This window comes from Panthera leo, chromosome F3 (assembly GCF_018350215.1).
Source record: "Panthera leo isolate Ple1 chromosome F3, P.leo_Ple1_pat1.1, whole genome shotgun sequence".
Taxonomy (NCBI): domain Eukaryota; kingdom Metazoa; phylum Chordata; class Mammalia; order Carnivora; family Felidae; genus Panthera; species Panthera leo.
In genome coordinates this window covers 11130865-11144831 of record NC_056696.1, presented here as the reverse complement: position 1 = coordinate 11144831, position 13967 = coordinate 11130865, and the positions used below count along the sequence as shown (strand labels likewise).

The window sequence follows — 13967 nt, the reverse complement described above, 5'->3', positions numbered from 1 at the left end:
ACATGGATTTACAAACAACAACAACAAAACCAGACTCTTCAATACAGAGAACGAAAGAGTGGTTGCCAGAGGGGAGGCGGAGGCGGAACCGGTGAAATAAATAAGGGGAATAAGAGTACACTTATCGTGAGGACCACTGAGTAATGTATACAATTGCTGAATCATTATCTTGTGCACCTGAAACTAATATAACATCGTTAAATTGTACTTGAATTAAAATCTCTGCGGAAAATGAAAAAAACAAAACACACGGGTTTATTACTTCCGCACCTAAAGATCCCAAGGGACTTGGGTTGGGCTTAGGGATTGGTTTAGTCGCTGGCTTTTGTTTGAAAACTTCTCAGTTGTTTCTGACACACCGCCGAGTTTGGAAACCACCGCTAAAGCTACGCTTTAAGCACCGAGACAACTGTCTTTAGATCATTTATTCTCCCGTGCGACCTTGGCAAGTTACTGAACTGAACTTTTCTCAGGGCATAGCTTCAATAGTACCACTTCCTGGGAATGTTGCAAGGGGAGAATGAGTTACTTTCTAGAAAGAGCCTCACACGGTGCTTGGAACATATTAAGTACAATGTAGATGTTGGCTTTTAGTCACATTAATTAGAGACCATCCAGTGCAACCTTCTCCTTTTAAATATGAAGAAACCAGGGCCCATGATGCACTCTAGAATTCATGCTTTTTTAGTTCCTGCTAAAAAAATATTTTAACATTTAGTTTTGAGAGCGAGAGAAGAGCATGAGTCTGGGAGGGATGACCTCACGAACCGCGAGACCATGACCTGAGCTGAAGTCCAACGCTTAACGGACTGAGCCACCCAGGGGCCCCTATCTGCCCCGTATTTTTAAAGGCATCAATCCAAAACAAAACCAATGCAATGCTAACCTCCCCATCCGTTAAAATGTCCTCAAGGTCAATGAACGGCTAAATATGGTAACAGAACGGGGCCATGAGAGTAGACTTATCGTGTAAATGTGATAAAATGGGTCATAACACTTTATGAGATTTTCTTACGAAACGTGAAATTTTCAAGTAGCCTCTGCTGCTTTTGTTTGTAAAAATGTGGAGGGAACGAGTGGGTTAACCCAGTCTCGTCCCAGAGGGAGCCAAGAGGGGTGCAGAGCAGGAAGAGCGGGGGAGGTCTTCTCCATTTAGCCAGCTCACAGAGTGGAGTCCAGGATGTGCTCTGTAAGGGGCCGACACTAAGATGTAAACTCTCACTTTGTTTCATCCTTGTAGCCCCACCACCCAGAACAATACCTGACCCTAGTAGATGCACAATAAATGCTTAACGAGTGCATAAATCATTCAGATTATTTGGGGGAGAGGTAGCCTACCCAAGGAATGGGACAGGTGATCTGATTTCAAGGTACCATAGACCATACGTCAGGCTAGAACAGCATAAACGAGGTTCGTCTCCTTCATACCCCCGGGAGATCTTCATTTGTCCATAGATTAAAATGACTTGTGGGGCCGCCTGGGTGGCTCAGTCGGTTGAGCGGCCGACTTCGGCTCGGGTCATGATCTCGCGGTCCGTGAGTTTGAGCCCCGCGTCGGGCTCTGTGCCGACAGCTCAGAGCCTGGAGCCTGTTTCGGATTCTGTGTCTCCCTCTCTCTGACCCTCCCCTGTTCATGCTCTGTCTCTCCCTGTCTCAAAAATAAATAAATGTTAAAAAAAAAATTTAAAAAAATAAATAAAATGACTTGTGGTAAACATATCAGTCATTTTTATGTAGTGGGTCCTTTCACTTGCTTACAACCCATTTATCCTACACATTATCTTTACACAAAGCTCTGACCAAGTAAGAAAATCCATTCCAGCTAGCTTTGTCCCGATCGCCACAAACTCCCAAGTTACCGGAATCTAAATTAGTACAAATCACCTGGAAAGAAGATTTTGATTTAGCCCCACAAAACTCAGTGGGTCCACATGCAGACCCGCACACGTGACTAAAAACCCGAAGTCCCACCGCATTTTTCTGTGTCTCCGCCTTGTGCAGACCGTGAAAGAGGAAAGGATTATTTTCATCATCGACGAGGGCCAGTTCGTCGACGCAGCCTCCTGGTCCTTCATGGAGAAGCTTATCCGGACTATTCCTATCTTCATCATCATGTCCCTGTCCCCCTTCGTCGACATACCCTGTGCGGCTGCCAGCGCCATAATGAAGAACAGGAACACCACCTACGTCACCCTCGGAGCCGTGCAGCCTAAGGATATCCGCAACAAGGTCTGCCTAGACCTCGATGTCAGGGGCATCCCCAAAGAACTGGACACGTGAGTAACCTGTTTCTCTCCTGAGGTCCCGACCTCCGTGTCCGTTCCCCAGATCCAGACTTCGTGGGTTTCCCGAAGAAGTATCTACAAGTACCCGTTTCAGTATGTTCACTGGGCCCGCTGTTCAAGAGCCATTTCTCATGGTTGGTAGGATAGGCCCCGTTCACCTCTTCCTTGTTATTGCCCCCCGTTAGGTTGTCTCAGACGTTTGCTCGGTGACCTCAGTGTTGCTTCCCCTTCGTTGTGTTGGGTACGGGCATTCTCCGTGTAGTCAGCAGTGACTGAGGACGTCGTCGTGGGCAAGTGTCACAAAAGGCAAAGTGGGAACACTTAGTATACGTGCTGCCGAAGCGAGCACCCCACTGGTAAAGTTTAAGGACACAACTTGTAAATGAGCAAGGTCCGGCAGTACTGTAGTCTGGAATATTCTCCGTCTGTGGCAGGTGTTGAAGGCTGGCTCTTTACTCACTGCTTTCTGAGTGTCTCAGTGATGCCTCCACTGGGGCCCAGACCCCAGTTGCCTTAGCAACATGGACAGTGCCCCTGCTTGACTGTTTACAACCCACCTTAGTATCTGCATCCTTCTTTTTTTTTGTTTTTTAATTTTTTAGTGTTTGTTTTTGAGAGAGAGAGGGAGAGAGAGCACGAGCAGGGGAGGGGCAGAGAGAGAGGGAGACAGAATCTGAAGCACGCTCCAGGCTCTATGGTGACAGCACAAAGCCCGATGCGGGGCTCAAACCCACAAGCCGCGAGATCACGACCTGAGCTGAAGTCAGACACTCAACTGACTGAGCCGCCCAGGCGCCCCTGCATCCATTCTTTCTAATGAGTTTGCCTTGCTTCTGGAGGAAAGATGTCTTGGACAAAGTCTCATTTAAAATAACCCCAGGCATGAACTTGGCATGGTCTTTCCCTTTGTCTCTCACTCTGTCTCCCCTCTTTCTGTGTGTGTGTGTGTGTGTGTGTGTGTGTGTAGTGTGTATATATATATATATAGTGTATATATATATATATATATATATATACACACCCCTGTTTACGTTTTTAAAAAGAAATATTGAGGGGCACCTGGGTGGCTCAGTTGAGCATCCGACTTCAGCTCAGGTCATGATCTCACGGTTCATGGGTTCAAGCCCCACATCGGGCTCTGTGCTGACAGCTCAGAGCCTGGAGCCCGCTTCGGATTCTGTGTCTCCCCCTCTCTCTGCCCCTCCCCCTCTCACGCTCTGTCTCTGTCTCTCAAAATAAACGTCCAAAAATTGTTCTACAAATTTAAAAAAAATAAAAAGAAACATTGAAAGGAGAAATCAGAAACTGACATGGTTATTTATAAAGTCAGCAAGGGAAGCAAGACTGAGGATGTTCCTGATTATATAGTTTTGGCTTTGAAAAACATGTGAATGTTTTATGTAATTTTTAAAAATGAGGGACACCTGGGTGGCTCAGTTGGTTGAGTGTCCCGTGTCTTGATTTTGGCTCAGGTCATGATTCCAGAGTTGTGGGATCAAGCCCTATGTTGGGTTCCACACTGAGCGTGGAGCCTGCTTGGGATTCTCTCTCCCTCTGCAACTGCTCTCTCTCTCTCTCTCTTCAAAATTGAAAGAAAGAAAGAAAGAAAGAAAGAAAGAAAGAAAGAAAGAAAGAAAAGAAAGAAAGAAAAATGTAGAAAGCAACCCTTGGGGCTCTTGGGTGGGTCAGTCGGTTAAACGTCCGACTTTGGCACAAACTCCCAGTTTGTGAGTTCAAGCTCCGCGTCGGGCTCTGTGCTGACACCTCAGAGCCTGGAGCCTGCTTCAGATTCTGTGTCTCCCCCTCTCTCTGCTCCTCCCCCACTCATACCCTGTGCCTCTCTCAAAATAAACACGAAAAAAAAAAAAAAGCAACCCTAGAAAAGGAAAACAAATGGAAACAAATAGAGAATAATATTATTTTCAAATGGTTGAAATGAGTCAAATATTTTTCCTTTGGAAAATATGGTTCGTTGGTGCAAATAGGTGGCCTTGTTCCCACTGCAGGTACCTAGTGGAGGGAAGCTGTGGGATCCCATTTTACTGTGAAGAATTGCTAAAAAACCTTGACCATCACAGGGTACTCATTTTCCAGCCAATGGAGGTGGAGGAAAAGACCAATATGACCTGGAATAACCTGTTCAGTAAGTCTCCCGGTGAAGGCTCTTTCCTCTCTGTCCTCTTTCAGTTAGTAGATTTAGACCATTTAGATTTAATGCAGTAATTGATATGTTAGGGCTTAAGTCTGCCATATTAAGAAAAGTTTCCTTTTCTCTCCCCATGTTACGGTGCTCGTTTTCCTGCCTCCCTTTGCTATTTGAGCATTCTTTAGAATTCTGATTTATCTACAGTATTGTTGAGGCTATCTCTTTGTATAGATTTTTAATGATTGTTCTAGCTGTTACATCATATAGCATATGTCATCACAGCCTACTGGTATCACCCCGTTAACAGTTTGAGTTAAGATTAGAAACCGTACCCCTCGGGGCGCCTGGGTGGCTTGGTCAGTTAAGCATCCGACTTCGGCTCAGGTCATGATCTCGCGGTCCGTGAGTTCGAGCCCCACGTCGGGCTCTGGACTGACAGCTCAGAGCCTGGAGCCTGTTTCGGATTCTGTGTCTCCCTCTCTCTCTGCCCCTCCCCCGTTCATGCTCTGTCTCTCTCTATCTCAAAAATAAATAAACATTAAAAAAATTTTTTTTTTAAAAAGATCGTTCAGTATTTTCTGGGTGATTAAAAATTTTTGAGACTAGAGAGAGGTTTTATTTACACACCAGTGTGAATGTGCCAAATGCCAACGAATTGAAAACACTAAGACGGTTGTCTGGATATGAATTTCGCGTAACTTAAAAAACAACAACTAAATATAATACATGATCTTAGACTGGATCCTATATCGGAAGAAAAAAAGTGCTCAGGGGCCCAACTGTTGAGCCAGTTGACAACATTGGCCTGTGGACAGCAAATTACTATTTCAACATGAAATATTCTGAAGCCTCTAAGTGTATTCTAGTTATCTAAGAGGGCCCCATTATTCTCAGGAAATCCAGAGTAAGGTACTTGGGGCAAAGGGGCCTGAATGATGCCACTTGCGTGTAAATGCTTCAGAAAAAAACATGTACGTGCAGAGAAGAAAAAGGATATGGCACATGAAGCAAAATGTTCCCGGTGGGTGACTTTGAGCAAGGAGTACACGGTCGTATTCTTACAACTTTTGGAGAAACTTTCCAAACAAAAAGCTTTTCCAAAGACACGCACGCCACTTTTGGGGGTTTCCCGTGGAGCTCGCGGTGAAATCCAGCCTCCCGGCTGGGACCAGAGAGCCCACGGGCTCTGACCTCCACACCTGTCTGGACTCACCAGCGCTCTGCAACGTGCTGCCGCCACCCTGGCCGCATTTCTGCCGCAGACCGCTGTCCCCTCTCCTCCGACGCTTGGCACAGCTGGCCCCCCCCTCTCTCCCTCGGCCCAGGTGTGGCCTGCTTGGGGCAACTCTCTCTGCTCTGACCCATCTAAAGAAAGCCTCCCTGGGGGCGCCTGGGTGGCTCAGTCGGTTGAGCGTCCGACTTCGGCTCAGGTCATGATCTCACTGTCCGTGAGTTCGAGCCCCGCGTCGGGTCTGTGCTGACGGCTCAGAGCCTGGAGCCTGTTTCAAATTCTGTGTCTCCCTCTCCCTCTGCCCCTCCCCCGTTTATGCTCTGTCTCTCTCTGTCTCAAAAATAAATAAACATTAAAAAAAAAAAGAAAGCCTCCCTGACCTGCACCCTCTGTTACTGGGTTTATTTCATCAGACAGCTAAATCACATGATGGCATTATCCCATTAATTTATTTATCTACTGTTCGTTGTCTCCCTGCCATTGTTGGAATTTAAGCGTTGGGAGGCAGGAAATCTGGCACACCTTTGAATCTTCAACCCTAGAACAATGCCCAGTACCCTGGCGGCGCTCAGTTGGTATGGGTTGTGTGATTGAAAGAACGGGTCTCACAGTTGCTAGGTCTTAGAAAGGGAAATGAACACGCGTAAAAGAGCACGGACCGAGTCGTGCCCTTGAACCCCACTCTTCTGCTCCTAATGTACTCAAACACACTCGCACCTCCCCTCCCTGCTTCTGAACTCTTCCTGTCCCCCCCAACCAGCCCTCAGCTCGTCTCCTGTCCCTGGGTCTACTCCTGCAATGACAGCATTCTTCACGTTCCTTAGCCGTCTTCCTTGCTAGCTTGCGTCTCTCTCTCCCCAGGTTTTGGTCAGTTACTCATCTACTCCCTAGCTTCCGTGTGTGTGTGTGTGCATGTGTGTGTGTGTGTGTGTGTGCTTCAACCACAGCCTCGCTCTTAATTCCAGACGGTGTATTCCCAATTGCCCATTGGATCATCTTCCAGACCCCCTCGAACTCAACCTCCTTAAACCTAAATGCATCGCCCTCCCTCCCATACTGCACCTCCTCCTGTATTTCCCTGCTTGACTACTGGCAACATTCATGTCTCAGCGCCATCACTGCCTTGCTTAGACCCGTTTCCTCTGTCTCGTTGGTGTGCCGCACAGTATCACTACCTAGTCCTACCCACCATCACTTCTTGATCGCCCGTTGTTACCGTTTCTTACCCCGTCTTCCTTCTCCTGTTCTCTTGTTTCTCCCATACCAACTTCCAGGGTTACTTTCCTAAAAGTAGCTGGCGGATCACTACTCTCCTCTGTTCGGAAACCTGTGCTAGGTCCCCTTTATTTCGGAATAAAGTCCCAACTTCAGAGTGTGCCGTTCAGCGCCCTCCACACTCTGCTCCCAAACCGTCTCCCCAAATACATGTCCCCCGGTAGCACTCCAGCATCCCACACGCTACGGTTCAGCTGTCCTGGTTTCCTTACACTCCCCTGACTTGCCGAGTGCCCTGTGGCTTCTGTGCCTTCGCATCGATCGCCCGTCTTCCAATGGAAAACCCCTTCATCCTTCAAGATTCAATCAAAATACTTTCTCCTCCATGAAACCTTTCTGAATCCAAGACTGAATCATTTTTTCTTCTCCCTTCTCACGACATAGTACTCCTTGCTTTTTTAGCTTTTAGGTCCCTTGTCCTGGCACGACGATTAGTTACTTACCTCTCTGTTTCTGTAGACTTTGAGCTCCTGGAGGTTGGAAGCGTGCATTATTCACATTTACAGCCTTCACAGGCTATGGTGCACAAAGGGTCTGTACCGTATTGATAATGAACTCTCGACGGTCTTTGAGCACACTCACCTGGCACCTGTTTACTGCCTGGAAAGTTAGCTCCTTGTGTACATATCTTATCTCTCCAGGAGACTGGAAACTTAGCTATGTTCACCTCCATATTTCCACATCACATATCGCCGTGTCTTACGATGAAGGTGTTATATGAATGACTGAAGGGTAAGTCAGTAATGCATTTTAGAGTAGCAGGAGACAAAATTACTAAGCAAGTTTATGATCCAGCCTCACCATTTAAAAATTTTTAAGTTTATTTATTATTTTGAGAGAGGAAGCAAGAGAGAGGGCAGGGGAGGGGCAGAGAGACAGAGGGAGAGAGAGAGAGAATCCCAAGCAGGCTCCGCACCATCAGCACAGAACCCGACGTGGGACTCAAACTCATTGAACCATGAGATCATGACCTGGACTGAGAGTCAGACACTTGAACGACTGAGTCACCACCACCCAGACGCCCCCAACCTCACCATTTTAAACAATCTCTCTCTGATGAACATGCGGTGAGTCAAGTCGTCTCCCACAGAATGGGTTTGCATCTGAGTGTGGATATTTGAACGCGCGTGCAAATATATGTCACCATGAGATACGTCCTGATAATCTGTGAATCAGATTTTTTGTAAATCGCATGTACCACAGAAGACTTCCAATAGTTACTGCCAATCCTTTGGGGGCAGCAGAACATTTTTGAATACATTTCGATTTTCACGTATGAGTTCGCTTAAACAGTATTCCAAAATATTTGGCGACCCAACACACGTCTCTGCGTGCACTGTCTCTCGTAAGATCCCTCTTGACGTTTCTTGGAAAATCAAGATAACAGAAAAATGACTCTCAACTTTTCTCCCTTGTTCTCCCCCTGTAGAGAATTTTAGTAGGCCAACAGAGGAACTAAATATTTTTACTCTCGGTAACGAGGAGGGAAATGAAGAAGTCTGTAACCTCGCTAGTGGTGTCATATTGAAAAACTTGTCACCTCCAGCATCATTAAAAGGTAAAGACAATTTGCGTGTTCATTTTCCAGGACCTAGACTCCCCTTTTTCGTTCTCGAGGACAACTGCGTAAAAGGGAGAAAGGAAGGTCATCATAGACTGATGACGTTTGTCTGTTTTGTGCTGCCCCGGGCAGTCGAAGTCTCCACGGTGGGCTTCGCCTCCCTGCTTCTAATTTGGAGAGTTACCTGCTCCCCTGTGCAATTTCTGGAAGCTGACTTGGACAAAGTTTTGTTCAACTGCATGAAAGCATGAAGCGTAATGCATTTTTCATTAAACCAACGCCACGTAACGAGAGAGAAAATCTAATCCCGTAGCTTTTGCTGCCATTTACTTTTAAAAGACATGGAGAGTGTGGAATTTATATCCAAGCTCTGTTATTACTCTTTTAAAGAAAAATGGCTTTCAAGCAACGTTCTGGTGTAACTTGGGCTCCAACCCATGCCATCTATAAATAACTGAAAAGGTTTTGAAGGGTGACCTAGGGACACCTCAAGGTCCTCAGTCTTCCCAAAGCATCATTTGTTTCTTCCGCTAGGTCTATCAAAGTAGGAAGGTGGACTGCCTTGCCTTCTACAGTGTTCTGTGGGCAAGTTGAGAAATGCAGATTTTGTCCCACTGCAGGTGATGTAATAGCAAGACATCCTGGTAGAAATGTTCTGGAAGCCATGTGACCGTGACACCTGGGCTTAGATGAGAAGCCGGGATTCGAGCTCAGAGCTCTCTGGCACTTGGTCGTGAGCATAGAGGTGGTAGGCATAGGCTGTCACAGGAAAGAAGGAGTCTCTGGGCAGGTGGAGAGGAGGCTTGCTGCTGGGAGGAGGGTGAGTCAGTGACGAGGACAGACAAGGGCCTGCTGGAGAAGCCAACCCGGCTCGTGGATGACAGGCTCTCACCTCCCACCACCGTGGCCCGCCGTGACCTCCCCTCTCCTCACAAACCCCGTCACGCTTTTGCGCCAGATCAGAACACCGCGACATCAGTCTTATGCCGATCGGGCCATCATGCCGGGCGTGTTTCAGACGCCGGCACCTGCCTCTCTCGTACCCCCCAGCGCATGCTGTCTGTGGTGTAGACACCAGGCAGATCCCTCGTTTGGTTTCGCGTGGCCGGGGTTGCGTGAAGCGAGCACGGTAGAGCAGGACGGCTGTCCGCCCGTGGGCCGTATTTGCTCCGGACGAGTGACTGGTTCCCTACTGTGTGGCTTTTCACCCGCAGAAATCTCTCTGGTTCAGCTGGATAGCATGAGTCTCTCCCACCAGATGTTGGTGAGATGCGCGGCCATTATCGGCCTGACCTTCACCACGGAGCTGTTGTTCGAGGTTCTCCCTTGTTGGAACATGAAGATGATGATCAAGGCCCTGGCCACTCTGGTGGAATCCAACATCTTCGATTGCTTCCGGAACGGCAAGGAGCTCCGAATGGCTCTAAGACAGAACGCGGCCTCGTTTGAGGTCAACTATCGCTCCCTGTCTCTGCAGCCCAGCGAAGGGCTGGGTGAGTAGATCCGGGAGGCAACCCACATCTCCTCTTTGCCCGGTCAGAGGGCTGACGTGCGAGGTAGGGGGGCTGGGGGAGCTGATCCGCCGCCTTTCTGTTCGTCCCAGCCCACGGTGAGGAGGAAGAGCTCCGCGAGCTGGAAAGCGAGGTGATCGAGTGCCACATCATCCGATTCTGCAGGCCTATGATGCAGAAGACGGCCTATGAGCTGTGGCTGAAGGACCAGAAGAAAGCCATGCACTTGAAGTGCGCCCGCTTTTTAGAGGAAAATGCCCACAGGTGTGACCACTGCCGAAGCGGCGACTTCATCCCCTGTCACCACTTCACGGTGGACATTCGGCTCAACACTTTGGACCTGGATACTATTAAGAAGATGGCCAAGTCCCGCGGATTTACAAGTAAGACTTACTTTATTCCCCGTTAGTCCCAACTGCCCCTGGGGAGGGAGAGGGGGGCGCGGGGGCGGCCGAGTCCAGCGGGAACCGTCTTGCTGTGAGACTGTCAGAGGGGGTTTGGGGATCAGGACGCTGGTGAAACGGGGCGCAACCAGAGCTCAAAGGAAAATATCCAGAGGGATAAAGCTGACCCAGCTTAATTCACACCAAGGGATGGAATAGAAGGTTCGGTGGGGGGGTCGGGGGGGCCGGGTCTCACACGTTGAAGCAGAAACAGGAGCAAGAGGGAGGAGTGTTTCTCAGCAGGCAAGAATGCCGTTGCTTTGTCCGTCAGGTCTGAAACAAGGTTCCAGCGGAGAAAGAATGCGAGTGGGGTAGAATTATGCAGGGCTAAGCGGGTCAGGATGCCAGAAAAGGGGGCTCCCGCTCAGGGCAGGGGTTCAAGGCCATCTGTGAGGCAAAAGTGAGAAAGTTACCATCCGATAGCACAAGTCAGCCACGCGATCTGGGGAAACACAGGTTTCAAGGGGCAAGAGGGACCAAGGACTCTGGTACCATAGGCATGATGGATGTGAGGCCAAGGGTCGCAACCCCGATTCCAGCCCCCCTCGTGGGTGACCAGGGAGAACTGGTGGGCTACATGTCTTAGCTAAAGCCTTGGTGACTGTGGCTAAACCCGGTGAGGAAACCAGAGGCTTAAAAGTACAGGATTCCTATCTTTCGTGGATATTACACACTGGGAAGAAATGTATGGAAAGTGCCCAGCACATAGTAGCTACAAAATAAATCTTTATTTATTTATTTTTAATGTTTATTTATTATTTTTGAGGGAGAGAGAGACAGAGCGTGAGTAGGGGAGGGGCAGAGAGAGAGGGAGACATAGAATCCGAAGCAAGGTCCCGGCTCCGAGCTGTCAGCATGGAGCCCGACGACGCGGGGCTCGAACTCAACAAGTATTGAGATCACGACCTGAGCTGAAGTCGGACGTCTAACTGACCGAGCCACCCAGGCGCCCCATAATAACCTTTAAGAAGGACTCGAGGAACCAGCTGGCAGCAGGCAATGGGTCAATCTGAGCGGTTGGTCTTAAGCAGGCTGCTAGCGTCGTCGGAGAAAGCAACTTCATTCATTTTGGGGGTTCTCTAACGTAACTCAGCAGTTTTGCCCCGGCGATTCTGTGACCAGAAAAAAACTTCCGAAAAGTTTTACGACCGAAACAATGATCCCAAGACCCAGTGTCCCACATGCTTTCAGGAGTGCTTCTCAGGGACAAACACCTTGACTTCACTGTTCTCTTCAGTCATTGCCTCCATATACGAAATGGCGTGTTTATACAGCTTTTTTGAAACTCAAATTCTGACGTTATCTGTTTTCTTCCTACTGTGGCCAACAGATACAGCAGGCCAGGGTGAGGACTTACCGCTGTCCCATTCCGCCTCAGGACCTCTCCCCCATTATCATTATCCCCATACATTGTCGTCATTAGATAAATCCTTACGAAGACAGCATAAATGCTATTCATTACAGAACCAAGTAATATACTGTGAATACAGTTCTCTTTTTTAAATTTTTAAAAAATTTTTTTGCCTTCATTTAGTTTTGAGAAACAGAGTGAGACCAAGCATGAGCGGGGGAGGGGCAGAGAGAGAAGGAGACACAGAATCCGAAGCAGGCTCCAGGCACAGAGCCCGACGCGGGGCTCGAACCCACGAACTGTGAGATCATGACCTGAGCCGAAGTTGGACGCTCAACCGACTGAGCCACCCAGGCGCCCCTGTGAATACGGTTCTTAATGAAAGTTTATTTTTCCTCGAGTTTCTAGGATAATTTTTTTTTTTTTTTTTTTTTTTTTGCAACGTCTTCTTGATAATATCCTGTCTGTCGTGATTGGGTCCTCTGTTCATTACCCTTGAACCTTATGCCTGTAGATAATACCCGGTGAAGGACATACAGTTAACCCTTGAACAACATGGGTTTGAACTGCGCAGATTCACTTCAGATTTTTTTCCAATAAATACAGTCCAGTACTACAAATGTATTTTGTCTTATGATTTTTTAAATAATATTTTCTTGAGCACCTGGGTGGCTCAGTCGGAAAGCGTCCGACTTCAGCTCAGGTCATGATCTCACGGTTTGTGAGTTCGAGCCCCGCATCGGGCTCTGTGCTGACAGCTCGGAGCCTGGAGCCTGCTTCGCATTCTGTGTCTCCCTCTCACTCTGCTCCTGCCCCACTCACACTCTGTCTCTTTCTCAAAAATAAATAAACATTGAAAAAAATTAAAAAAAAATAATATTTTCTTTTCTCTAGTACTTAATGGCAAGGCTACAGTATGTAATACAGAAAACAGAAATATGGTAATCAGTTTTAGGTTATCAGTAAGGCTTCTGGTCAACAGTAGACTGTTAAGGTTTTGGCAAGTCAAAAGTTATGTGTGAATTTTCAACTGCTGGGGGTGGAGAGGGGTCGGCGTCCCAAAACCCTTGTGTTGTTCAAAGGTCAGCTGTAATTGGAAGAGGTTCAAAGACATGCCATTAGGTGTCGATTAGATAGGGAGGAAGTTGATTCTCTTTTCAATTTTCTCTCAGTCCTCAAGTCCTTCTTGAACGCTGTTATTTTCATGAGTCTCGATCCCCAAAGATCTTTCTCAGGGGCTCCGTCCTTCAGGTCGCTCTACCTACTTCATCAATGACCACTCCTCTTGCTCCTTTGTCTTCCAAACGTGTTGAAATCCCATCCACCAGGGGCGCCTGGGTGGCTCAGTCAGTTGAGCGCCCGACTCCGGCTCAGGTCATGATCTCAGGCTCAGGTCATGATCTCACAGCTTGTGAGTTCGAGCCCCGCGTCGGGCTCTGTGCTGACAGCTCGGAGCCTGGAGCCTGCTTCGGATTCTGTGCCTCCCTCTCTCACTGCCCCAACTCACTCGCATCCTGTCTCTGTCTCTCTCAAAAACAAATAAACATTAACAAAAATTTTTAAAAATAACAAAAATAATAAATTAAAAAAAAAGAGCATTCTCTTGTGGAGAGGCAGACGATGGAGAAAAAAATTTAATAAGGAAGTCAAATCTATAGGATGTCACAAGGGGTAAATCCCATCCCAAGGAAGAAAACTGAAAAGGATATTAGTTAGGGCCAGGGGGATTAGGAATGTAGAGCCATTAGGAAGCCTTCATTGAGAGGTGAGATTCCTAGAAAGATGAAGGAAATGAGAGATTTTGTCTCAGGGTTGGTGAGGGAGAGCATCCAGGCAGAGGATAGACAGCACAAAGGCCCCAAGACAGGAATTGATCCCTTCTATTTTATACATTGTGGGTTTGTGCTTTTAAAATGTATTTTATTCTCATTTTAATGGGGTAAAATTGTCGTAGACCCGGAGGTACAGGAGAGAAACAAAAGAGTTCAATCTGTCACCTTGAAGCTGAGGTCTTATTTCCAGGTCTTTGAAACCCCGAGATGAGCAAGTGATATCTTGGCTTTTCTCCCTCTGAGAACCTACAAGCATTTTGTGTATATTTTTTCCTTTAAAAAAATTTTTTTTTTTAATCTTTATTTGTTTTTGAGAGAGAGACAGCATGTGA

At 47.5% G+C, this 13967-nt stretch overlaps 1 protein-coding gene across 4 annotated transcripts in view; it reads left to right on the top strand.

Annotated features, from left to right (window-relative positions):
* The window catches only part of ADCY10 (adenylate cyclase 10), a 73665-nt gene that overhangs the window by 34682 nt on the left and 25016 nt on the right, over nt 1-13967 (top strand). For all 4 annotated transcript variants that reach the window (XM_042924921.1, XM_042924923.1, XM_042924920.1 and 1 more), the window contains exons 17-21: nt 2002-2276; nt 4292-4428; nt 8367-8495; nt 9713-9991; nt 10102-10392. In XM_042924921.1, the coding sequence (XP_042780855.1) occupies nt 2002-2276; nt 4292-4428; nt 8367-8495; nt 9713-9991; nt 10102-10392 (1111 nt within the window). The remainder of the gene's footprint in view (nt 1-2001; nt 2277-4291; nt 4429-8366; nt 8496-9712; nt 9992-10101; nt 10393-13967) is intronic.